Genomic DNA, 27,115 nt, shown 5'->3' with positions numbered 1-27,115 from the left:
TGAACACACAATTGCATCCACTCTGATACAGTGAAAATAGCAACATTTTGTTTGTTTGTTTTTGTTTGTTTGAAAAGAGATTCATTACTCCATCACCACTACCCCTAGCACCTTTGGAGCTGGAAATGTGCAGAGGAGTCTCCCCCACTGCCTATGCACCAGGGCCCATTAAGATTCCCCCTTCCTTCTACTCCTGTGAGCTTCGGGACAAAAGAAACCAATAGGAGCAGATAATTAAACTTCTCTTAGCAACAGACAAGCAGTTGAAGCAAGTAGATCCCCATACCATGGGGGGAACTGAGACCCACAAAGGTTTACCACTTCCAAACCACCTTAAGATTCAGAATTATACAGGGGACACCCCGCCCTTAGGATACCAAGGCCCATGTAGCCTCACCCCTTCTTGAGGTGATGTGAGCTTGAGGACAAAAGAAACAGCTGAAAGAAACCAGCCAGCAAGAGCAGAGAAAAGCAGATCAAGTAGGGACCTGCTTTGGACTCTGATGATGTCATCAGTAGCTGTGAATATTTTTTTTATTCTGGTCAGTCTCTTCCTTCTGCTTGTTGGTCATTTACTCCAACTCCCTCCATGCTCCCCATCTCAATTTCTTCATTTCAGCTCCACCCCATTGCTATATATGGCTCCTGTTCAGCTGACACCTCTCCTTCACTTTCCCCTCTGTTCAGCCAATCCATTCCCTAAAAACCCTAACATTTTTTCACCCTTTTTATGTAAAAACCCTTACCCCCAAACTCTTTTTTTTTCTTATTTAAATTGTAAGATTTCACGGTAGCCAGTGTCCCATGTAATATGTTTGTAAGTAAGACAGAGGGGGCCTGTTCTTGGTTGAAATCCCAAAGCACCACTATAAAAATAGTATATAATAATTATTAAAGGAAAAGAAAGGAAGAGAATAGGTGATAAAATATGAGAAACAAAATCAGCAAGGTTGTGCAACTATAGTGTTTTGTACTGTCATCATCTTTGGGTCCAACCTCAGGATTTCTACTTCCCAAGGGGGTGAAAAACCATTTATATTGGGAATGAAACAACTTGGCACTAGAAGCTATGGAAAGGAGGCCAAATTTTAAGTTTCTGAATGCTCTCTGACAAGTAAACTAATGAAGACACATTATTGGAGACCACAAAATAGCCTTGTGTTTTGCCTTACTTACTAAAAGGGAAGTCTCAAACACAGAGAAAAGAACAGTATGCATGGCAAAATAGCACCAAAAAACCCAAAAAACGAAAGGAAAAACAAAAAACAAAAACAAATCAGTGCATAAACCTTCTGTCCTAGAATTAAAGAGCACTAGAAACAGAAAATTATTACTATAATAAAAATAAATACAAGAATAACCAATCCTGGCAGAAAATAATAATGTTTAAACAGGGACATCTAGGAAAATAGGAAGGAGTCAAGGAAACCACTTGGAAAAAATACTGTCATATTTTTATATGGCTCTATCCATGGTTGAGACCTCTGATTTTGGGCTATGAATTTCTTTTACTTCTTTTGACTGAAAAAGCAAAGGTGTTGCTGATCACAGAAATATCTAAGGATGTAATTTCAACAGACAAGGAACAATTTAATCTATGGAGAGACTGTTTCTTTAGTTAATACATTACATGCATTTTTCAGAAATTTTTATGAGGGAGTCATTTTGTAAATCTCCAAACTAACAAAAAAGGAAAACAAACAAACAAAAACACTTATATACAGGGACTAAAACATGATAGTGGGAACCTGTAGCCTACCACAGTAGTAAGAGTGTTTTATGCTCAGTGCTGGATCCTCTTTAGGATTAGTCGTTTCCCTAAAAGAGGATGATTTTAGCACAATGCAGCACTAAACCCGATTCTTACACCAGCTTTAGTTCTGCTGAAAAGATAGTTCCAGAACTGAGAAGCTACACATGAAATGGCTGTACGCATGTATTTTCATGTGTGATAGTATAAAAGTTTTCAGTTTCAGCACACGTAGACAGCACAGCACAGCACAGCACTCAAGAATGGTTTTTATTTCCCTTTTAATACATGTGGTATTTGGTAAATATATATTTCTCATCCAAAATCAATAGACACTAAAGGCCTGATATAGCACTCAGTAGTGAATAAGAGGCCTTTTCCTCCAATGCTCTTCAATGGGAAGGTTAGGCACCCATGTCATCACAAGGATGTATGTGTGCAAGGGAGTACAAAGAGATATCATGGAACTCAGAGGTGGGGAAGGGAGCTAGTTAGGGCCCTAATATCTTGAAAAAGAGAGATTTCTAGCAGACCAGTATGTTAAGGTTCCCAATAATAAGACACACTTATCCACATGAATATATAAATTATACAACATATTTGTTATTATTTATTGTGATACATAAGACAAATGCCTTTTCTTTGTACTGTTTTAATACCATGTATATATGAGCACAACTGAATAAAAATGTTAGGACTAATACCTGCATAAGAGTGAAATATCCAGCATGCCACTGATTACCTTTTACATACGGGCACATCATCGTTATGAGTGACATCATACAGCCCAGGAAGAACCATAGAACTGGAAAGCAGTTGTGTAATACTCCTTTCCAGTGCTTTTTTTGTACCAGCACCTCGGCAACACAAGCCATGGGAACCCCAGACAGAAGGCGTGGGGGTTACCAGCAACCCTGCAGCAGGGAGCCAGTGGAATACCGGCTCCTCTTCTTCTACAAAAAAGGTACTGCTTCTTTCACTTAGAGAACATGCATCCACTGTTCTTCCAAATACTGCGATAGCTTAATGTTCTGTTTCGGAATGTAGCTAGGTTGGGATACATTATGATAAACTTGAGAGCAAGTCCAGAACTGGAACTACATAATATTTGAACTTTTTTGTTGGTAATATTTTTTTAATATTTTTTTTGCCTGGAATAATCCAATATGGTAGAACATTTCAGATTATTTAAGTCCCTGGTGTTCTAGGTTCAGCATGGATATTAGTATTGTTATACTGGATCAGAGCAGTGGTTTATCTAGACTAGCATCATGTGTCTGTGACCAGTGACAGGCACTTCAGAAGCTGATGAATAAATGGGCAAATATGGAAAAATTGCCCATTGAAGGAAGGTTTTTTTAAACTATATATTTTTTTCCTGTATAATATAAAATGGACATTCTTGATACCATGTTAGCCCTGATCAAGATGAAATCTTTGTTCAACTCATTTTAAGGAATTATTCTGTTCCTATTTCAGGATTCTGACGAAAGGAAGGATGGTGAGCAGTAAAATACAGACCTTTGATTTCAGAAGAGCAGACTTCAGTTCCCTGAGAGAACTGATGGGCAGGATCCCCTGGGAAGCTAATACGAAGGGGAAAGGAATTCAGGAGAAATGGCAGTATTTTAAACAGGTCTCACTAAAGACACAGGAACAAACCATCCTCATGTGCAGTAAGAAAAGCAAATATAGTAGGCTTGGCTTCCAAGGGAAATCCTTGGCGAGCTTAAACTCAAAAGGGATGCATATAAGAAGTGGAAACTTGGACAGAGGACTGAGGAGGAGTATAAAGATATGGCTGGAGAACACTGGAAGATAATCAGAAAGCAAAAGCAAAAGCACAACTGGAACTGCAGCTAGCAAGGAATGTGAAAAGCAACAAGAAGTGTTTCTACAGGCGTGTTAGCAATAAGAGGATTACCAGAGAGAGTGTGGAGCCACTACTGGAGGAGGGAGGTAACTTGGTGACAGATGATGTGGTACAGGCTGAAGTACTCTAAGCTTTTTTTGCCTCAGTCTTCATGGACAAGGTCAGCTCCCCAACTATGGCACTAGGCAATGTAGTATGAGAAGGAAGTGGACAGCCCTCGGTGGGAAAAGAATGTGTTAAGAGCTATTTAGAAAAGCTAGATGCACACAAATCCATGGGTCTGGAATTAATACTTCCAAGGGTATTGAGGGAATTGGCAGATGTCATTGCAGAACCTTTGGCTATTATCTTTGAAAACTCGTGGAGATCATGAGAGGTCATGAATGATTGGAAAAAGGCAAATATAGAGCCTGTATTTTAAAAAAATGAAAGCACAACAATGCAGGGAACTATAGGCTGGTCAGCCTTACTACAGTCCCCTGAAAAATCATGGAAGGGCTCCTCAAGGAATCCATTTTGGAGAACTTAAAGAGGGGAAAGTGATCAAGAATAGTTCACATGGATTCACCAGTGGCAAGTCATGCCTGACCCATCTGATCAGCTTCTATGAAGAGGTAACTGTCTCTGTGGATATGGGGAAGTCAATGGATGTGATACACCTTGACTTTAGCAAAGCTTTTGATACAGTTTCTCAAAACATTCATGCCCATAAGTTAAGGAAGTATGGATTGGATACATGGATTGTAAGATGGGTAGAAAACTGGCTTGATGGACGGGCCCAATAGATAGTGGTCAATGGCTCAGTGTCTGGTTGGCAGTCAGTTTCAAGTGGAGTGCGCCAAGGATCAATTCTAGGGCTAGTACTGTGGTGCCGCGCAACGTCGAAGTTGAACATCGATGTTGCCAGCCCTGGAGGACGTGTAGACGTTACTCATCGAAATAGCCTATTTCGATGTTGCTACATTGAAATAAGCTATGTCGATGTAGGCTTCACGTGTAGACGTAGCCATAGACATGGCTGGGATGATTTAGTTGGGGTGGTAGATCCTCCTTTTAGGCAGTGGGCTGGACTAGATGACCTCCTGAGGTCCCCTCCAGCCCTAGAATTCTATGATTTTATTCTGTGTTTGACATACAAAATGAGGCATCAACGAGCACCAACATCATAATCTTTAATTCAGTCCTAGACACAGTGATGACTATTATTGGTTGAACAATTGGTATTGCTGGCTTTGAAATCTGGAATCTTCTTCCAGAGCATGAACTGAGCTATAGTCACGAATGACTCAGCTAGATTTTCAGGACTCTGCTTATTCACAGAGCTTTGCTGCACAACCGTGAGAATCTATAATGTGATTTGCCCCAGAACAGAATCTAGACTCAAGCTCTCATGCAAGAGTTCATCCTAACGGAATCAAAAACATTTCTTAGTACCAGGGGAGTCAATTAACTAACATAGCGCATATGTGCCTATATATTTTAAATGCTCATCTTAATTGATGATAAAACTGTCTATTTAAGGTCCATTTAAGAGCTGTCACTTTTTATACTTTGAGATAAATGAATTTATTAAACTCTGTGTGAACTGTATTTTTGCCAACATACTACAGTAAACTCTTTCATGTCCGGCAACCCCAGGAACAGGCGGTTGCCAGATATGCAAATACGCTGGTTAATGGAGAGCAGCTATGGAGGCACAAACAAGGCTCAGGGAAGGCAAAGCCACGGGATCCCTGAATGGGACCAGGGTAACGCTGGCAGGGATGAGGCTGGGGAACACTGGGAGCTCTGACATCGGGAAGCCAGCTGGGGCCGGGGGAATGCCAGCAGGAAACCAGCTGCACCAGGGGCAGGATGCTGTCTGAGGCCTTGGCTGGGGGAATGCCAGCAAGCTGCCGGGGCCAGGAAGCCAGCATTCCTGGGGCCACACTGGCAAGTTGCCCAGCCCAGGAACCTGGAAACACCAGGGTCAGGGTAATGCTGCCGGGGCTGGGGCAACGGTGTTGGTCCAGGGCTGAGGTAATTTCTCTACGGCCAGGCTGGGGAAACACTGGCAAGCTGCCAGGGCTGGAGGAGTGCTCGGAAGCCACTGGACTCAGGAAGCCATCAGCACCAGGGCTGGGAAGCTGGCTGAGGTGTGGGGGAATGTGGGCAAGCCACCAGGTTTGGGGTAATGCCGGCACGCTGCCAGGGCCAGGAAGCCAGCAGTGCCAGAGCTGGGGGAATGCTGCCGGGGCAATGCTGACAAGCCAAGGTTGGAGTAACGCTACTGGGGCCAGCCTGGGGGAACACCAGCAAGCTGCTGGAGCTGGTGGAATGCTGGGAAGCTACCGGGGCTGGGAAGCCTTCAGTGCCAGGGCTGGGAAGCCAGCTGAACTGCAGAGGAATGTTGGCAGCTCTTGGAAGCAAGCTGGGACTGGGGGAACTCCAGCAGTGATGGAGCCAGGGGAAAGTGGCATGTTTGTGCCGCTTATCTGAGAATTCTGGTTGAACGAATACCGGATAAAAGAGAGTTTACTGTACGTTGCATGCAAACTACCACAGTCACACTCAGGGACAATGGGTAAATGTGCACTGCACATCTCTAATTAAAACTAAACACTCTTTGTAGCTTTTTTTGTTTTATTCTATGCTGCCTTGGTAGTGAACTCTGATCTTGAATAATGGTACCTCTAGCGTGTATGAAAATATTTTAGTTCCAACCTAAAAATTCAACTTTAATGCATATGTAAAATGTACAGGTTTCTCACTTATCTCAATATTCTCTAACACCATTTGTTCTTGGTTCACCTTCAAAAGGACTAGTTTTCATCAATAAACAAGTTAGTTAATACTACTGGAATTTATTTGTATTCACAGTAATTTGCATGAATATGGATTTCTGCAAAAGATGCATCTTATTTTACAGCTTATATTGGAGTTATAAACTTAGAGCTGATAGTATATACCTACAATAACAATTTCATATTAAGCAAAGTGGGCCCCATGTGTTTTGCCCATATCGCAAATCTACAGTGAAACAAATTAATTTATCAGCTTTAAGTTAATTCCATCAAAGCAAACTCCATAAGAAACACAGAAGCATCAGTACAAAAAGCCTTTCAACAAACACTGCATGTGACACTGCAAAACCTAGAAGAACTGACACAACAAACATTTCAATGGTAGAATCAGAAATCAAAAGCAGAAAGTACCTGTTCAGCATAAAAGGCCTCTGACCAAGAACTGACATAAGGCTTTATTCTCAGACACATGATAGCAAGCAAATTCCTTCTGTCAGATGGTACTTACAAAGACAATGATGCCCAGAAAACAGCTTACACAAAGGGATCCGAACCACATGACAAATCAAGAGATCTGCTATCAATAAATAGTTTGCTAATGTAAGGATTCCTCTGGCATGGATACACCATATCCTGTGAATGCTGGCAGTGAACAAGGAATAAAAAGAGACAGTTCTATGCACTAAGAAGGCCTTGCCAACCTCTTAAAGGTGACCTTTATATCATTTTTTAAAGAAGATTGCTAATTTTTAATACTTTTTACAAATAAGGACTAACAGCTCCTCTGCTCCTCCCATAAAGAAGTCTATTTATAAAATAAAAACAAAACAAAACAAAAATGTCAAGTCTGCTTTGGTTAGTACACTCCCGGGTCATTAGAGGGTTGTACAGTGTGAACCCTGAGATGTTAGTTGAGGAGGTGGTACTCTTTTATTTTTAACCAAGCTATTCCTGTCAAGTGTTAAACAGTCTTTGTCATTGGATTTAACTGTTACAATTTAAAAAAAAAAAAAGCTTTGCCCAGTTTTTGATTTCTTGAGACATATTTTCACTAGTTTACAAGCCACAATTCTGTCTTCCTGTACGTCTGTAAATACAAAGCAGCAATACACATCAAATTGGGCTTTCTATACACATCATGAAGAAGAAAACTGATGGGGGAAGGGGAGAGACAAACCCATTTGCTCACTTGACAGCTACCTTTAAGGCTTGATAATCTATTCATTTTAAAAATGTCCTTTTCCACTTTACGATACTGTAGGTCCAGAATCCCCTTGTTTTTAAGACCTGTGTTTAGATCTGGCAAGCATAAATGAAAATGTATTATTAAAAATTCTAAGATAAATATAGGCATCGGCATCTTTTAATTCCAACATTTTGAGAATAAGGTGTACAAGAAACACTTCACTACGTATATTTATCACCACTACTGGCTTATCAATATTTGGTACCAGAAAGAAGTGCAATGATGTACCTTGGTGAGCCAGGGCCATAAGTGTTCTCTCTCTGAAGGTAGCCAGGCTCAGACCCTGAGGGTTGGAGTGCCTGATTGCTCTTGTAGCAAACTATCTGGCCAACAAAGGAACTGTGTTGACAGGCTATAGAAGATGCCTTCATCACCCAGGGATGGTTAGGACAATAGAAAGCTCATTAGCTGTTAAGGTGAGTAAGAGGAAATAAGAGACTTCTTCTGAACATCTCTGCTCTATGGATTGGTTGTAAATAATACGAAAGCCATAAGAATCTTGATGATCAGACACACAAAAACAATTTTAAACAAAATTTGTCCTTTGACCTGCTGACATTGACAATTTTTTCCATACTTATTTAAATTTTAGAGAGCAATTTTCTCACTTCATAAAAATGAAACACAGCCTAAACTACAAAATATTGGAAAGTTTCAACACATTTGTAACAATATTTTATGACACTCTGTTTTATACATTGGGCCGAACACTATGTTCTTGAGACTTGTGGGGAGAGATTGAGACTTTCAAGAAGTGTGCACATATAAATTCTTATAAACGCTAAACATAATACCACCTGAAGAAGAGCTCTTTGTAAGCTCAAACACTTGTCTCTCTCACCAACTCAAGTTGATACAATAAAAGATATTACTTGACCCACATTGTCTTTCTAATAATAATACTGCATTATCTCTGAAAGGAATAAAGAGTATTTGACGGCAGTAGAGGACAATTTGTTCAAAATTCTCTCTTTGTACCTCATTCAGCTAAGCCTGCTGATGAAAGTTACACTAAAGAAGACACTAAATATGATAAACTCTGATTCGTTTGCTAGTTCGACTCCTTTGACTTATTTGCTTTACAAGATACTTTCAAAATAACTTTTAGGAAAACAGAAGAAGCTGTGACTATCTTCTTAGCAGTCATTTAATTTAATCTAATTTTTGGATACCATAATGCTCAAACTGCCTTGTTTTTTTTTCCTTCTTCTTCTTTTTTGTGGTGGTGGAGTAGGAGGTTTGGGGGGGGATCAGCTGCAAAAGGCCATTTGGGTAAGCTGACTGATATAGACAGCAAATCCTTTGATGTATCCTTTTAGTCTTAAAATTTATCTATTTATGTCAGACGAGAACATATGAGCACAGTCGCTGTTACTATAGCAATGAAACTCAAATGATTTTTAGAGAGAGCAGAAATTCATCACTGAAAGAGGTTCAGATCTGTAGTTAGGTGATTTAGAAGACAAACATTATCCTCTCAATTTCAGGGCTGGGCTTAAAGTTTCTGCTTCTTGGAGAAATGAAAATGGTGATTCCTGCTTGTTCCTCAGTGCATGGTGAATACCACACACCCCTCACCTATAATTCAGTGCAATCCAGCATATTTTAAATTTTTCTTAGAAGTAGTACAGACAATGTCAAATATAGTTAATCACATCAATTCAAGGAAAGGCCATGCTCCTATGTGAGGCTTTTTTAAGGTAAAGAAATAAATTACTGTGAGGCAATGATCAGTACTTCGTGGTTACAAAATAAACAAAACAAAAACAAAACAACAGGCTATCAGTGTTTAATATCAGAACTCCCTTAACATTCTCACCAAAAGATTTACCTAATATTTAAAAGCTCAGATAATCAATATGAGTAAAGAGGAGTGTTTTTATAAGCTTCACAGCCTGCCAACTGAAACTGCTTCTCACTTATGCCATACTTTTCAAAAAGACCCTTCAAATTCTTTAATCTTCCTAACCCCTTAATATCAATTAATTTAATTGTCTGATATGCAGCTGCTGCTATACATTGCTTGTAACAGACACATTTAAAAACAGGTTTTAAAACATGACACATTTAGAGCTCACAATTGCCAAATTACTTTTTCCTTGCTTATTCATGTAACTGTAATAATGCAAGCCAAATATAAACCCATACTAACACTAAACCAAATTGCTCATGCATATAACTAACAAAGTACCAAGGAGTTAAAGATGAGAAATTGGCTTCACTTACCTGCCAGAGTGCCAGGTCTCTGTAGGGTAGCCGTGGCATATAGTTCCTGGGAATGCTTGCTGTACTGATCTGATGTGTGGACAAGCCGTTTGGTAGGAGACAGAGTAGCATAAGTGCCAATGGAGGAGCTTAGCTGATGTATAGGAGAGGAGGAAATATTAGACTGGATAGTGGGTGGAGACGTCACACGAATTGGGGAAGGAGAAAGTCCAGCTGAAGACACAACAATATTGATTGGTGAGCTGGTGCTATAAGACTTGGCTAGCCGGCTTGGAGACTGCTTGGGAGAAGACACCCGTTGTGTGGTGCTGTATCCAGAGCTCTCTGATGCTGAACCCACCCGCTGGAGCTTGGTTGGAGAGCCCACCTGCTGCATGGACAGCGGGGAGCTCACTCTCTGGGCTGGCAGCGTGGAGCTGGAGTAATAAAGTGTTGAAGAATGCTGGGAATCAGGCAAATGGAACGCGCTCCCATGGCTTGGCACAAAGGACTCTCTTGACTGAGAAGCAGCATGTGATTGAGAAGGTTCAGATCCAGCTAAATGGGCTGCTCGACTTGTGCCCTGTACCGAGGAAATAAAGCAGATCCGTCAGAAAGAGAGAGCCAGAAAAGAAAAACAGGGAAGGAGTACAGTATATTTTAAATCCAGCCTTGCAAAATTTAACCCCTTTGCTATAGAGAATTCAGCGTTACAGGGACAAGAAATAATATTAATAAAAGAAACCAAACAAAACCCCCTTTATGACCTTAATAAGATTTGCACCAAATGCCTTTAGGATTAAAGGACTAATCTGCTAAAACATTTTTGTCCTGTAGGAGAAATGAATTCAGCATTCAAGTCCAAATCAGTAAAACATCCCCTTTACCATTCAAGCTCATATCTGGTTTAATGCTTATTTTATTTTTATACAACTGCTGAAAATTGTTATTGAACAATATTGTCTCCTTAAACATATTTAGTTTATCCAACAAAACATTTAGTCTGAAGATTTTTCTAAACGATAGCATTACAAACATTAATTTTGTGCACATTCCCCATGTTGGCTCACTAAAAAACCCACTTGACTTTTAAAGGCATTTATAGTTGACAAACTTTCTGCATTGAAAAAGCAATTAACATCCTTGTTCTGACACCAGACCAGCCAAGACAACATACTCCTCAGAATCTGCTGCTGCTGCTGGCAGCACACAGACTGGAGTCTTCCATTTAAATAATGAAATTCACTCTAAAAAGGGATGTAGGCAAATCAGACTCCTGCAGTTGTAACGGAATTGTGCCTCATCTTACAGAGAAATGTTGCAACTGAAACCGAAGATATGAAAAAAAAAAAAACAGAACAAAAATGTCACCCTTCCTAGCCCAGGAAAACCCAGCTTCACATCTCTCTCTCTCCCTCTCTCTGAGTGACTGTGTGTATTCTCTCTCTCTCCTTTTCAGAACCCCCTGCAGCTGTGTCTTCAGAGAGAAAGGCATTGCTTCTTATTTATTTACAAAGCATAAAAGAAAAGGAGGGCAGGGGAGGAGCTGTAAAAGGGGTGGGTACTTTCCCTGAATCCCATCCAGAAAGAAAAAAGACATTTGCATTCGAATGAAAACAGTACTTTGTCAGACACTTCGGCACAGGACATCTTAGAGCTTCCTAGGAATATGGAGTGCACCACAAAGTTTTCCTTAAATCCTGTAATTTAGAGAGAGGAGAAAACTCAGCAGATGCTCCCTGTTAAAAATTTCAATTATGTATCTTAGCTCCTTCTGGAACAGCAAGGACTACAATGCACACTCTTATCTCTACCCATAGACAGCATTCCAATTTTTATCAGGGATCTTAGGCTCAAGAGATCATCTGTGGCTGTTAATCTGGTAACATTACATCCTCTAATAAAGGCACCCTAGAGTGAGAGATAGCTGAGCATTCCATTGCAAGGCATTCTAGTTTCAGATGTATCTCCCCTCTTTTTTCCCTGCTAATGCGGAGGATTATTTGAAACCTTAGACAGCATTCCAAATCCTGAAGGTTGATAGTGCAATTTAAAACATTCAAATGCATGCTTTTTGGATTTTTTAATCCTTCAGTCCAAATTGTGTTTAGAAAAGGGACAGGTTTTCAAAAATACTACACATAATTTTAATACATGAAAAAATACAAAATGCTATAATGATGAACTTCCAAAAATGTATTGCTTTGTACATGTATTACTTTGTCAGTACACTGGGTGGAGATTGCTTGTTTTAAATACCATCCTGTATGAAAAAACAAATGAAATAAAAGGGAATGGGCGATTTATCACTTCTATACACCTCTATTTATTTCAGCTTAATTCCAGTAAATTATTTCCTGGGTGAATTTGGCTCAATGTAGGAAGAAAGGAATATCAGATGATCAGTACAAGTTGTTGTAAACTTGCATTGTCTGTGACCTCCTCTTCAGCACAATCTCTTATTATTTTTACTTCCCTTTTATAGCTGGTGCTCCTCCCTGATTGTGTGTGCTTTACTTACTGGCATTGTTAATAAGGGGTTAAAAGTACTATTATTGCACAAATCATGCTTTCTAAAGGACTTGTCAGTTTTGTACTAACTTGAGGAAGGTAGTACACTCAGAAGTTAATAATAGAGCTCCTAAGGCGCCCTGAACATGGAGGCCTTTCACAAGGGAATTAATAAAATCAAAGTGTCATGGATTTCAAATGACCAGAAAACTGTTTTATTAACTAAAAATCCAAGATATGGACTCGTGAAAACTACTGAAACCACAGGGAAAATACTGCAATCAATTCCCCATTGAAAACCCCAATGAACAGCAGGGATAATAACTAAGGATCTGTTACGTGCTACCTATACTGAAATTGTGCAGTCTCACTGGCTGACATCAGTTAGACAGTGGCTCCCAAACTTTTCAGTAACACGGCACACTTCAATGACACAAACAATCCCACTTTTTCCCTTGTGTGAAAGCCTGCCATGACATCAGTAACAGCTGAAAATGTCAACAGTTACTTGATTACTTGTGGGGGCAGTTTCCTCTCCCTGCCAACCCCCTTGAACCACGGCTGGTCAGTTTTCCCTCCCCCACTCTTTGCAGAACCACGGGGGGGGGGGGGGGGCGCAAGAGGAGTGGGAGGGAGAATTGATAAATAGCACCAGCTGGAGGTTCCAGCAGCAAGGCTTCCTGAGTCCCAGCTGGTGCAGGGTCATCAATTTCCCTCCCACAGCTGCTTTGCAAAGCCTCCGCAAGGGGAAGTGACCAAACCCTGCACCAGCTGGGAATCAGGCAACCTTGCCGCTTAACCCATGGCCAGATGCCCAGGGTGGGATAATTTTCCCTCCCCTCAGGTCTTTGCAGAGGTCACCTGGTGCAGGGTCACCTACGTGTGACATTAAATTTCATTAATTCCCACCTCCTATTCGCTCTGCAAAGAATTGTGCGGAGGGTACACTGATGAAATTTACATGGCAGACTTTGACAGTTCTCACAGCCCACTGGTTGAAAACCATCAAGTTAGAAGACCACAACATTAAAAATAAATCCACAAATATGTCTATTATTTTGGTCAAACAACCACCCCATTATAAAACTAATATGAAAAAAATCAGAAATATATGGCCAAGAAGCATATATACTATATCAAAGACCTTAAAAACTAGTTTCATTCTGGATTATACTCCATAACGGCTTAAACAGAGTAGGAAGTCCAAACTGCAGCTGTATTTGCATTACTGTATCTAGCAAAAGTACAGTTTCAATCTTTCCATAGCTCTAGATTTTACAATCAATATGAGATCTTGAATGTGTAAACTGTGGAGGATAACTTTCAAAATCCAGCGGATCTAAGGGAACCAAAGAAATTATAGGACAGTGTGGATGGCAGCTTGGTCCAATCTATATGAAAATCAAGCTTGTCCACAAAGTGTTCTCTAATGCCCAAGGAAGACAGACAATCCTCATTTGGATTCAATACTCAGAAGAATCAAAAGCACATTCCTTCAAGGAATAAGTGGATAAGAGGATGTCTGATGCCTTCCTGGAGTCAGGACAATAGATTTTACTCTAAAATTGATTAGACCTCTGAAGTCTACTGGTAATGCTAGTGGTAGGTATGACATGCTGTGTCGTATGTCACATCCTGGACTAAAGTGCACATCTTTACATGGTTAACAGATATTTTGGGCAAAGTATGTTTACTGAGGTATCATTTGAAAACTCATGCTCTACTGAATATCACTGTCCTGTTAAAATGTGTTTGTCAACATTGTGTATGGAGCTGTGAGATTTTACTGTATGTTTGTTATTTAAATATGTTGTAATACTGAGGTACACCCATAAAGTAACTCTTTTGGGAAAACAGAGGACTGAGCATAGTTAAGAACATTAACTGCTGAAACAATCATTCACCAACAGGCTAGAGCGTAAACAAAAAACCCCCACAATTCACGTGAAAGATGTTTCAAATCTTACGTATACAGAGAATCATTTTGTCTAGCCTCCACTGAGGAATAATCCTCAAAGAGCGGAAAAGGTGTAAGAATGAAGAACTCCCTACATGGAAATTACCTCTCTTTCTCATTTCTACTCAAGGCAGCAAAAATGCTTTAAAGACTGAAGGAAGCATCACTGAAGGAGGTGAGGGGTTGTCCTGGCAAGGACTCTTCTGGTTCATACAGATTGCTGAAAGCTTTTAGGTGACAGAAACCCTTTTGTTTTTAAACCTATTAGCCTTGGTACAGTTTAGCAATTAACTTGCATTTAAATCTGTGTACTTCTTTTGTAACCAACTCTGACGGTTATACCTTGTTGCTTGTAAATCACTTAAAATCTGTCTTTTCCTAGATAATAAACTCATTTTATTGTTTTACCTGCATTCAGTATGTTTGGATTGAAGTGATAAGGGAATTTCTCTTGAGATAGCAAGGCTGACACACACAATCCTTCCGGAGTGTTGGAGTAACAGACTCTCTATGAACTTGCACTATTTAGTAGTGTATTTGAGTGCAAGGCCTGTATATGCAGCAGTTGCTCTTTATTTATGAATGGCTGGGGGACCATAAATGTAAAGATCTGGGAGCCATTTTATATGCTAGTGGTTAGCTGCGTCTACACGTGCATGCTACTTCGAAGTAGCGGCACCAACTTCGAAATAGCGCCCGTCGCGTCTACACGCGTCGGGCGTTATTTCGAAGTTAACTTCGACGTTAGGTGGCGAGACGTTGAAGTCGCTAACCTCATGAGGAGATAGGAATAGCGCCCTACTTCGACGTTCAACGTCGAAGTAGGGACCGTGTAGACGATCCGCGTCCCGCAACGTCGATTGCTGGGTCCTCCATGGCGGCCATCAGCTGGGGGGTTGAGAGATGCTCTCTCTCGAGCCCCTGCGGGGCTCTATGGTCACCGTGGGCAGCAGCCCTTAGCCCAGGGCTTCTGGCTTCTTCTGCGGCAGCTGAGGATCTATGCTGCAGGCACAGGGTCTGCAACCAGTTGTCAGCTCTGTGTATCTTGTGTTGTTTAGTGCAACTGTGTCTGGGAGGGGCCCTTTAAGGGAGCGGCTTGCTGTTGAGTCCGCCCTGTGACCCTGTCTGCAGCTGTGCCTGGCATCCCTATTTTGATGTGTGCTACTTTGACGTGTAGACGTTCCCTCGCAGCGCCTATTTCGATGTGGTGCCGCGCAACGTCGAAGTTGAACATCGACGTTGCCAGCCCTGGAGGACGTGTAGACGTTATTCATCGAAATAGCCTATTTCGATGTTGGCTTCACGTGTAGACATAGCCGTTGTGTGTGAGTAGGACGGGCGTAGCTCCTTACATGGGAAAAGCAGTGCAAAAGGCACCCCATGCTAGAGTTAGGGAACACAGTAGTTCAATGGTCTAGGTTATAGGCTGGGGAATGTTACAGAGAGAAAGAAGTAAGACCACAAAGCACTGAGACTAGGGTAAAGATTCAAGATAATCTAGGCACAGCTCAACAGGTAAATGAATACTTTGCCTCAGTTTGTAATAAGGTACTTGGAGGTAGTGGCTGGGTGATTAATAGGAACAAGGATAAGTAGGTAAAAAATGAACATATCCAAGCAGGAAACAAAACAGCTTTATGAGACCAAATAATGGAGTGTGGGTAACCTCCATCCAAAAATATTAAAGAAATTGGCACATGACATTGTAACCCCACTTAAAGACTGTTTAAGGAAAACATAAATTCAGAGGTCATACCCTATGCTTTGAAAAATAGAGAGAAAATAAATTTAAGGGACAAAAAATGGCTCATGGAAACTAAAGACCTAGACATTCCACCTCACTTCTATGCAAAGTCTTGGACAAATTTTTGTGAGAGAGAATAGTTAAGGATATAGAGGTAAGTGGCAAATGGCATAAAATACAACATGAAAGAGTAGACTGTGCTAGATCAACCTGATCTCTTTGAGAAGATAACTGACAATTCAACAAACCTTCTCTACCTTTATTTCAGTGACACCTCTGATACAGTTCCACATTGGAAATGATAAATTGGAGATAAAGATTAATATAAATATTAAATTTTGGTAAGGAACAGATTAAAGTGGGGCGGGGGCTATTACAAGCCATGCTCATAGAGTTTCTCAAGGGTCAATCTTCGGCCCAATCTCTTAACATTTTCACTAATAATCATGGCATGGAAAGTGACAGTGTGCTAATAAAATTTATTGATGACAAAGTTGGGGGATTATTGTCAATATGAAGGATGGGAATGTCCTACATAATTTGGATAGCATTAAATCTGGAGTAATAGAAATGGCATGACATTTACTAGTGTAAGTTCAAGCACATATGAATTTACACCAAGAATTGTTTATAAGCTGGGGAGATTTCAGGAACTTGGTTTGTTTGGCCTAAAAAAACGAAAGATGAAGGAAGATATGAATGCTTTCTATAAATACATGGGAAGGATAACCAGAGAGGGAAAGGACTTAATTTAAGGAAAGGGCCATTGCTTGGACAAGAACAAACAGACATAAACTGGTCATTAACAAGTTTAGGCTATAAATTAGATGAAGGTTTCTGACCATCACAGAACTGAAATTCAGCTTTATATTTAAGGAATAAAAGAAAAAGTCTCAATGATGGTGATGATGACGATGATGATGATTCTTTGCATTTCATCATCATCTCAGAAGGAGGATAGACAGCATCTACTAAAGTGAGATATTTCTAAATTTGCATGCAAGTCCAGATAGCTCTTTTAACACTCAAGATCGCAAGTTAAGATGCTGGCTGAAGCATCCATGTTGATATTGAATAAGGAACAGTGGGGAAGTTCCAGAAGGCTGGAAAGAAAGCTCATGTTGTGCAATATTTAGAAAATATAAACAGGATGACCAACTGAATTAAAGGCCTATCAAATTAAAGGAACAGCTGATATGGGACTCAACTAAGAAACAACTAAATAAAGGTAATATAATTAATGTCAATCAGTCTGGCTTTCAGGGGAATTGTTCCTGTCAAACTAACCTGAAATCTTTTTTGATGAGATTAAGGTTTGAATGATAAAGAAATAGTACTCATGTAATGTACTTAGATTTCTGTCAGGTGGCTGACTTCTTACCAAAAGATATGTTGATTAAAAAAAACCAGAAACAACAGATGATATAAAATTAACGAGGCACACGTTAAATAGATTAAAAGTTAGTATCTGATGCATCTCAAATGTAATTGTAAACACAGAATCACCATTAAGCAGGTTTGTTTCTAATGGGGGCCTGCAGGGATCTGTTCTTGGATTTAGACTATTAAACATTTTTATCAATGAACTGGAACAACACATAAAATCATCCCTAAGAAAGTTTGCAGACAACAGTAAAATTGAGGGAATAATAAATAATGAACAGGACAACTCACTGATACAGAGCAATCTAAATAGATTGGCAAACAGGAAGCAAGGTAACAATATGTATTTTAATATGACTAAATTTAAATGTATACGTGTAGGAAACAAAGAATGTGGGAGACACCTGCAGGGAAACACCTGCAGACACCCTAGACTTCTGCCTGAGAATTTATTACTCTGAAAATGGACTGGGAGCACTTGTGGGAGAATCATCTGAACATGAGCAGCCAGTGTGATGCTGTGTTCACAAGAGCGAATGTGATTTTCAGGTGCATAAACAGGAATCACAAGTGGGAGCAGACACATAATTTTACTTCTGTATTTGGCACTGGTGTGACCACTGCTGGGATGTCATGTCCAGTTCACGTGCCCATAATTCAAGGAAGATGCAGATAAACTGGAGAGGACTCAGAGATAAGTAATGAGAAAGGTTGCCTGATTAGAAACCATGCCTTGTAGTGAAAGACTCAAAGCTGTCAATTTTTAGGGACTCCTTACTCAACTAACAGAAAGTTAAGGGGCAAACTGATTACTGTCATAAATATCTACTATACATTTTAGATAGTTTGTCTTTTTGATCAAGAGCTCATCCTCAACAATGACAGCTAGGACCAGAAAATTTATTATACTGCTATATCTTATGATAACTTAAAGGAACATAAAGACTTGGCTGTGCCAGGAAAATGGGACTGCTTCTCATAAAACCAAACAGAAAGGAGACAAAACCACCAAATCAAGTACAATCCTCAAAACTGACAACTGAGTGAATGTTGTAAAAGACTGAACCAAGATGAGCCAAGTCTTTACCAATATTTATTTTTTGGGGTCTAACCTAGCCTTTCTTGGTGGTTGACAGCTCCCACTGCCAGGGAATTTGGGATGGGGTGGGAGTAAAAATACTGGTGTCCTTTGGCAGGGATAAAGTACTAGCGCTTTGCCCACTTGTAAATGGGGGCGGGAATAGAGGAGGAGGGCTGCAACAGGGCATTAGGTATATTGGCCACCCTCTCATGGAGGGCTAAGGCCAGCCTTGCTGGGGCTGCCTGTCTAAGCACACCAAAGAGAGTATCCTTGGGTCCCTGCCTCCCAGTTTCTCTGCCTCATAATTCAGGTTGGCAGACACCATCATAAGGAACTCCTAGTGAGCCCAGGCATTGTCCTGAGGCATCACTGGAGGGTACCTCATAATGCCCTCATCAGGTGAGGAAGAGGAAGAGGAGGCCTGTACAAGAGGGACCTCTTCAGAACCTGGGGAGGCTGAAGGCTGTGCTTCTAAGTCCTGTTGCACCTGTGGGATGGCAGCCCTCAAGACACCTTTTGCCAGAGGACACTGAGTGGAGGAGGCCAACTGTACCATCAATATGCTGGCTATTGCTCACAGTACTTGGGATGGCATGGGGAACCCCCATGTGTTTCAACAGTACCATTGGGATGGCCAGGCCTGTGGCCACTGAGCAGTCTCGGAACCCACTGGTGATACCAAAGGCATCAGGTGAGGTGCTTGAGTGGGAGGCTCCAGGATCTGGTCTGAGGCCAGGCAGACCGAGTGTGTAGTGTCAGACCAGGAATTAAGACTCGTGTCATTGCGGTACCATGCACCTGCCAAGAAAGCCAGTGCCCAGGACACAAAGGAGTGGTGTGAAAACTCCCTTTGGAATGCTGACTGCTGGGAGACCCGCACAGGTGGCCAGCCAGCACACAGTGGGCTCACAAGTGGCTATGGGAGCTGTTCTGATTGGCTGAAGACCAGGGCGGCAATGCAGAGTGGGACCACCAATCTCTGAGCTCCTCATAAACATGCCATGGGATATCTGGAGCCGGACAGTGATATTAGGGTCAGGAGCAGTGTTGGGGTGTCAGCAACCTTTCCCACAAATGACGCTCAGGCTGCATGAGTACCAGTCCTGCAAGCACCATCCAAACGGGGAGGGAGGGAGCAGCTCTCATGCCTTTGCTGATCTGCACCTCACCTGGAGTCCTCTGCAGCCCTGGATCCTGCAGGGGACTGAATTGGGCTGCAAGCTCTGTGGCTCCTGGAGCTGTTCGACGCTATTCTGGGAAGAAGCAAGAGAGGGAGAGGGAGAACATTGCTCTGAAGGGGCCCTAGAGGTCAGCTGGTGTTCAACACCAAGTCTGACTGGTCATGCACTGGAGCCATGGCGAATTCCATTAGGAGAGCCTTGAGACATATGTCCCTCTCCTTTTTAGTGCAAGGCTTAAACAATTTGCAAATGTGGCACTTATCATTAATGTGTGCCTCTCTGCAAACTCTGCAAACAGTTGCAGTAGAGGTTACTAACTCGCATGGGTCAATTGTAACACAACTTAAAACCACAAACCAAGGCATGCACTGACCTAAGGCTAAGTCCCAATGGACACTACCTACACTATAAAACTAACTTTTAACAGTAAACTAATACTGAGAACTATTTGCAGAGAAAAACAGAGTCCAACAAACTGGAAAAGGGAGTGAAATCTAATGCTGAGTCAACCAAGTTCCAAACACCATCACTCATGTCAAGAAGGAACCAAGAGTGGACGGTGGGCAGAGGTGCCCTTGATTGTGTGGTGCATATATCACCTCAGAGGGTGCCTGAACAAACTCTCCCTATGGGTAGAGCCAAGGGAAAAGCCTTCCAGCACCGATGCAGGTGGTGAGCACAGATACCTACACTGAATGGACAAGAGCAAGCAGTTCTTCAAGATGTGTTGCTCACGCCCATGCCAATTTCAGAGTGCTGGTATATGTCACTATATATATGACCCAGCACTCCCTCGGTTCCATCTTGCCATCTACTTCAAGAGAAGGGAAGGAGAGTGGGTATTGGAATGGATGTGAACACATCTCAAACAGCAATAATGAGAGATTAGTAACTTCCTTTTCTGTTTTGAGTGCTTATTCACATGGTTTCCAATTCATGTGAATCCCAAGCTACTACCCAGCAGCTGGGGTCAGAGTCAGTGCTCCAGAAATTGCAGGGCCGCCCTGCCCAGAGCAGCACTGTTGCAGGCCTGATGATCAATGAGATGGTGACTGTCTGAACAGAGGAATAGGTAGCTGCCTCTGCATATGTCCTGAATAGGCTGGGCTAAGAAAGCCATAGAGGAGGCCAAGGCCCTTGTGGAATGTGCAGTAAGTTCCAGTGATGGAGTACCCACCAGTTCGTAGCACTTATGGATGCAACTGGTAATCCATGAGAGATGCACTGAGAAGAGACCAGGGGCCCTTCATGTGGTCTGTGACCACCACAAAGAGCTGTGATGATTTTCTAATGGGCTTTGTGTGGTCAATGTAAAGGCAAGTGCCCTATGCACATCCAAAGAATGCAGCAGCTCTGCCTACATTAGTATGCAGCTTTGGGTAGGAAACACAGAGAATGATATACCGACAGATGAAACTGTGACACCACTTTAAGGAGGAAGGATGGGTGAGGTCTAAGTGGTACCATGTCCCTGTGAAAAACAGTTTGCGGTAACTTGGATGTGAGTGCTCGAAGACCCTTCTAGTGGACATGATAGTTACTAGGATGCCTACCTTCCGAAAAAGGGAGGCGTGTGCACATTGCTAGAGCCTCATAGGGTTGGTGTATCGACTTGGACAGGACCAGATTAAGGTCCCATGCAAGGAGCAGGAGTCTGATCTGAGGGAAAGATGTTCCCAAGCCTTTAAGGAAGTGCCTCATCAGAAAGGCTACAAAAACTGAGGAAGCACCCTCCCCGGGGTTAAACGTTGAAATGGCTGCTAGGGGACTGTAACGGAAGATAGGGAATGGAAGCCTGAGCGGGGACTACCTTGTAGTGCTTGCAACAACACAAGAACTTTTTCCACTTAGCGAGGTATGTGGCTCCAGTGGAAGGCCTCCTGCTGCCCAACAGGATTACCTGAACCTTAATGGAGCATTAGAGCTCCACAGAGTTCAGCCATGGAACATCCATGCCACTAGGTGCACTAACCTGAGGTCTGGGTGCAGGATGTGCCCATCATCCTGCGTAATTAAGTCCAGGTAAAGGGACAGCTAAACAGACAAGTCCGCAGATAGCTCCAGGAGTGTCGTGAAACAGTGCCAGTGTGGCCAGGCTGGTGCCAACAGGATCAGCCTGTCTCCAACTCTTTTGATCTTAAGGATGAACTTATGGACCAAGGTGAATCAGGGAAAGCTGTACATTAGCCAGTTCTTCCAGAACTGAATCCACTAGGGACCCTGGGCTGTCACCACGGAATGAGCTTTTGGAATTGTGGAAAATTTTCTCCTCAACTCCTGAGGAACCTCCTCTATCATGCCTCAGCAGAGAAGCAACTTCCCCCTGACAACAAAGTCAGGAGTGGTGGGGACAGCTGTTGGGCCCAGCTGTGCAGGAGGACCCACATGCCTTGGGTTTGTGGCACAGTCCACTGCCTAAGGCGGATGGTAGAAAAAATACCTTCAATCTACTATTAAAACTATCACTATTAACCACTAAACTACTAAACTGTCAACTATTTTCAACAACTAAGTGAAGCTAAGCTAAGGCAGATCAAGCAAGTAACATTCCAACACCACTATGGTCGGTAAGAAGGAACTGAAGGATGGGCAGATCAGCAGGGTCATCTATAGCGCCATACACTGAGGCCCCTCCAGGGGGTTCCCTGGCTTATGTGGCATACACACACCTATATTGGAACGGATGTGAACAAGCACTCGAAGAAGAACTTTCTGTACCATATTTAGACAGGCAAGAAAGAAAGGTAGGTGTTGATACTGGTATCAGGTGGCCCACAGAGCTTTGTATGCCCATTGAAATTCCTGGGTATTGGTTTGGACTCAATGGTTGAGATCATTTAAGTATTAGTCACACAGCTAAATACCCGTAGTGATGCGTGCAAGTTGATTTTCAGACAACCAACCAAGCTTGTAGGATTGTATCTCAGAATCAAGGACAACGGAATGAAAACATCACAACAAAAGGGTATGTCTACACAAAACATGGTATCAGCCATTTAGCATCAATCTCCCAGAGTCTGATTTCACGTGTCTGGTAAAGGCACATGAAATCCATGTCTCTGGGGTCCACAGTCGACCCTCTGTACTCCTGCTCTTGCGAGGATTAAGGGAGATCTATGGGAGAAATGTTCCTGTCAATCTCCCTGAATGAGGATAGCCCTTACAGTGAACTGCAGCTATGTCAATTCCAGTTACACAATTGCCGTAGATAGAATTGCATACCTAGGGTTGACTGTAAGGTCTAGTGTAGACCAACCCTAAGATAAGTGCTGCTCAAAATGTAGTGCAGAGGAGTAATTTGGTATACAAATCAAAGTGTTGAAAATCCTATGTGCTCAAGGCTTATTTTAGTTATATATTACTAGTTCAGGGGTCAGCAACCTTTCTGAGGCGGAGTGCTCAAATTTGACATCTATGTATGGTCCATGTGCCAGTGATACATTTTAAAGTCACTAATAGTCCTACTTACAACAGCTTCATTAATAAATGAATTAAAATGCAGAGCTTTACCATTTGGCTGCTGGTTGGTAGCATTAGCTGGTCTTTTGTTAATCCACAAGTGACATGGCTTTGAGCAAGCTCTCGGCTGAATGGGGAAGGAGGGGTGCTGCTGAACTCCCACCTTGCGGACTGATGAAAATCGGCTCGTGTGCCACTCTTGGCACCTGTGCTGGGGGTTGCAGACCCCCGTTCTAGTTGAACAACAATTACAACAAAGGCTAAATCTGCCCTTAAAACACTTAAGTGCTGCTGCAGCAGTGCATTATAGGGAATTTTGGCTACAGTATGAGTGCTGAAGCATGGTCTCCCATGGCTCTATATAAACAACCTGAATGACGGGAGTAGCTTGCAGCACTGGGGAACTATTTACACTGGTACTTTGGAGCACTGTAACTTGCGAAGCTCAGGGGGTTGTTTTTTCACTTCCCTGAATGAGAAAGATGCAGCACAATAAAGTGACAATGTTGACATGGCCTAAAAAACATTAAGTTGACCCCAAACTAGTGAAACAACAGTACAGTCATATTACTTGCTCATGAGATTATGTGTAATTCTAGCAAAGAGAAGACTTATGGAAGCTGATGACAAAACTCTATTAGAACAAACTGACCAACAAAAATGCCTGTCCCCAGCTATCTGTGCAGAGTTACACATCTAGATCGTTAGGCAAACAACAGACCACCTGGGGTCTCAATGAAAAGGTTTGAGGGCTAAAGCTCAGAGAAACTACATATCATCAAAATAACTAAAGCTACTTCAAACTATTGTAATTTTGAACAACAAGAAAAGTAAGATTCTGTTCTTTTGTTCCCATGAGAGGTACCAGATTTGCTTTGGTACACCGAGCCCTACATATATATTTCATACAAAATTCTAATCCACACACTGTAGGTGCTTGGAAGTAAAACGCTGATAGGTGACTACACCAGACTCTCAATAACTTCTGGTGATTTGGCTCCTTGGGAATGACATGAAGGGCTGATTTCTAATGTCTATAGCAGGAGTACAGTAAATATTTCCGTTATCAAACATCTACAATAAACAACATTATGTCCAGTATATTAATAGGGGCCTGGGTACTATCTGTTAGCAGTATCTAGAACAGTGTTGTTTTACTACACATGCATGTTTCTGTTTCATACGGTATTTAACATAGTGTTTCAGCTATGCCTGGGACAAGGAGTATCAGACAGACCTTGAAAAACAAAGATATCTAGTGTTCTATGTGAAAAAAAAAAATTAAGGGAAAACCTAGTTCCTATTTTTCAGTCAGCAGTAATACCTGTCATTGACTTTAACAGAGCAGGAGTGAGCTGTAAAATTGACTAACAGCATGTCTGAAGATTCCCTGGAGGCAAAGGTATCGACAGGGAAACAGTAGAAGTGATTACGTAAAATTGCGTAGGCCAGAGAGGGGCATTTTACTTATTTAGTTTATACCATGCACAACACCTTAAGATACCACCATTTATCTGGTCACACAAAATTACATACCCACAACTCATACTAGTTTGACAAACAGAGTTGCCTGCCATCTGTGCTGTAATTATTCAGAATTCTAATTAAAAACATAGTTTTATATGTAAAATCAACATGGGAAAAACACTTTGCTTTATGGAAATATGTTTTTGAATATGACTATACATAACGGCTGTGTCTACATGGGCACATATATCTTCGAAATAGCCATATTTCGAAGATTACTAATGAGGTGCTGAAGTGAATATTCAGTGCCTCATTAGCATTAGGATGCTTCCGGCCACGGTGCTTCGAAAGCGGCGCGCAGCTTGGCGTGGCTACATGGGGGTCCTCTTCTAAAGGACCCCACCCCTTTTGAAATCCCCTTTAGGATAAGGGGATTTCAAAATGGACCCCCGTGTAGCTGCACCGAGCCGCGCACTTTTGAAAGTGGTGCTTTCAAAGCGCCGTGGCTGGAAGCGTCCTAATGCTAATGAGGTGCTGAATATTCAATTCAGCGCCTCATTAGTAATCATCAAAATGGCAATTAGCATGGCTATTTCGAAGATTTGTGCCCATGTAGACACATCCAACTTGAATGTTTTATGCAAAACAGGTCAAGTCACTTATCATTCAAAGGCCAGCAATCTCTTGAATGTGTATATTCTATTTGTGTGGATTTATTATTCTTGCATGTGAGATTAGAAATATGAAGTGTAAACCTGTTTATTAATCTAGAATTTGTAGTGAGAGCCATTTGTGCTACTTAGGGGCTTAATGGTCCAGTGGTCATGACAAGACAATGCTCTATGAACGGTTTTGGTTTTCCTGTAAACCCAAATTATGGTTGGTCCTACAAAGACATGTGACCATGCCACTTAATGCTGGAATCCATCTGGTATTTTTCTGCGAGGATGGGGAGAGTTAAGGAGTTCCTGCCCTTGAAAAATTTTATTTAAGAAATGGGAAGTAATAAACATCATCTCCAGCTGGCTTTTGAAAAATACATCCTCATCCCAAGAGAATACAGGGTCTGGCCTGTTAGACCCAGGCCAGACAAAAGATCAGCTCTGACCAGAAGGACTTTATCTGGAACAAGCAAAGGGGTGAAAAACATATTGTAACAATCTCTCATTGTATTAGTCTTTAATTAGCGTGTTTTGGTTATTTTGGCTTAGTAACTTATCTTGATCTGCCTATCTCACTTGCAATTACTTAAATTCTACTTTTTATACTTAGTAAAAGCACTTTTGTTTATGATCATGCCCAGTGTAAATAACTGTTACCTTTCATTGATAAAGTGTTCAAACATCTTTACTGCTGTGTAAAACTTTTAGACAGATTTATTTGAGGCTTAGCTCCCTTTCAAGGGCTGTGCTCTTGGGTTCTAGCACACCCTTATAACTGAGACCTCCCAGAGTAGAGCTGATTCAGCATCTGTGTTGCTCTGCTGCAAGGCTGTTATCCCAACTCTGTGCCTTCGCTGGGGGAGACCAGAGTTTCTGGCCCACCAGGAAAGGGTGGTGTGCCACCCCAGAGGGCACGTAGGTGGACTCAGTAGTAGACCAGCATACCCGGTGACAGCCCCAAAGTGACCATTATGATCAAAATGATCATGGGAAGAATCCCCTAAATATATCATTGTAAGGAAGAAAAGAAAAACATTAATGCAATCACTTTAATTCAAAAACATAACATACTCTTTTCAAAACTGAAGTGTAATATTAAAAGTGGCACTAAAGAAATTAGTGCACTCAAGGTTTAAATAAGTCAGTAGGTTTATTTATTTCACAAAACGTATCACCACAGGCTTTTTGAAAGTTCCAACTGTGGCATGCATATCTTCTCCTGCTTGCTTTTTCCACCAATATTGTGTCATCCTTACAAAATTCGAATGGGAATGTGACACGCACAGTAGATACTTGGTCAAGATGCTGCACTGGATGCTTGGACATACATTCTATCCAGGCCCACATTTTCGTATTAAATATGAGGAAGGTCACCTGCTGTTTTGTAGGGTATGTGTAGACTGCTGAGAACTGTTGGCAACAGATATGCAAGTTGCGCAATGCATTTGTGTATCTGCTGCCAACAGCTGTATCAGGAGAAGCTTTCTCAATATTTGGCCCATCAACACGGGGCCAAATGTTGGGAAAACCCCTCTGCCAACACCCCCCTTCTTCCTCATAGAAAAAGGAAGACAGAAATATTGGCAAAATGCTCCCAGTAAGTCTCCTGACAGAAGACTGCAGTTTAGACAGAGAATTTGGTGGGTCACTGGAATTAGAATTCTGTGAGTACATTTGGATGTTATTTGAGTTGAACATCCTAGCACCTGCCATACACATGATCTAGAATAAGGCCATTTAAAAAGCCAGAGTAGATCTTTTACAGCACCAACAAAAGTAATTGTGGTTTCAGAATCTGCTTTCATCTGCTAAA

General features: G+C 41.7%; 1 protein-coding gene across 1 annotated transcript in view; it reads right to left on the bottom strand.

Moving 5' to 3' along the window:
* Positions 1-27,115, bottom strand: part of CTNND2 (catenin delta 2) — a 747,444-nt gene that overhangs the window by 486,112 nt on the left and 234,217 nt on the right. The window contains exon 5 of the mRNA XM_074985959.1: positions 9,879-10,440. Coding sequence (XP_074842060.1) covers positions 9,879-10,440 — 562 coding nt within the window. The remainder of the gene's footprint in view (positions 1-9,878; positions 10,441-27,115) is intronic.

Source organism: Carettochelys insculpta, chromosome 2, assembly GCF_033958435.1.
Source record: "Carettochelys insculpta isolate YL-2023 chromosome 2, ASM3395843v1, whole genome shotgun sequence".
In the NCBI taxonomy this organism is placed as follows: Eukaryota; Metazoa; Chordata; order Testudines; family Carettochelyidae; genus Carettochelys; species Carettochelys insculpta.
Note: the sequence above shows the minus strand (reverse complement) of the source record. Positions and strands in the feature narration are given on the sequence as shown.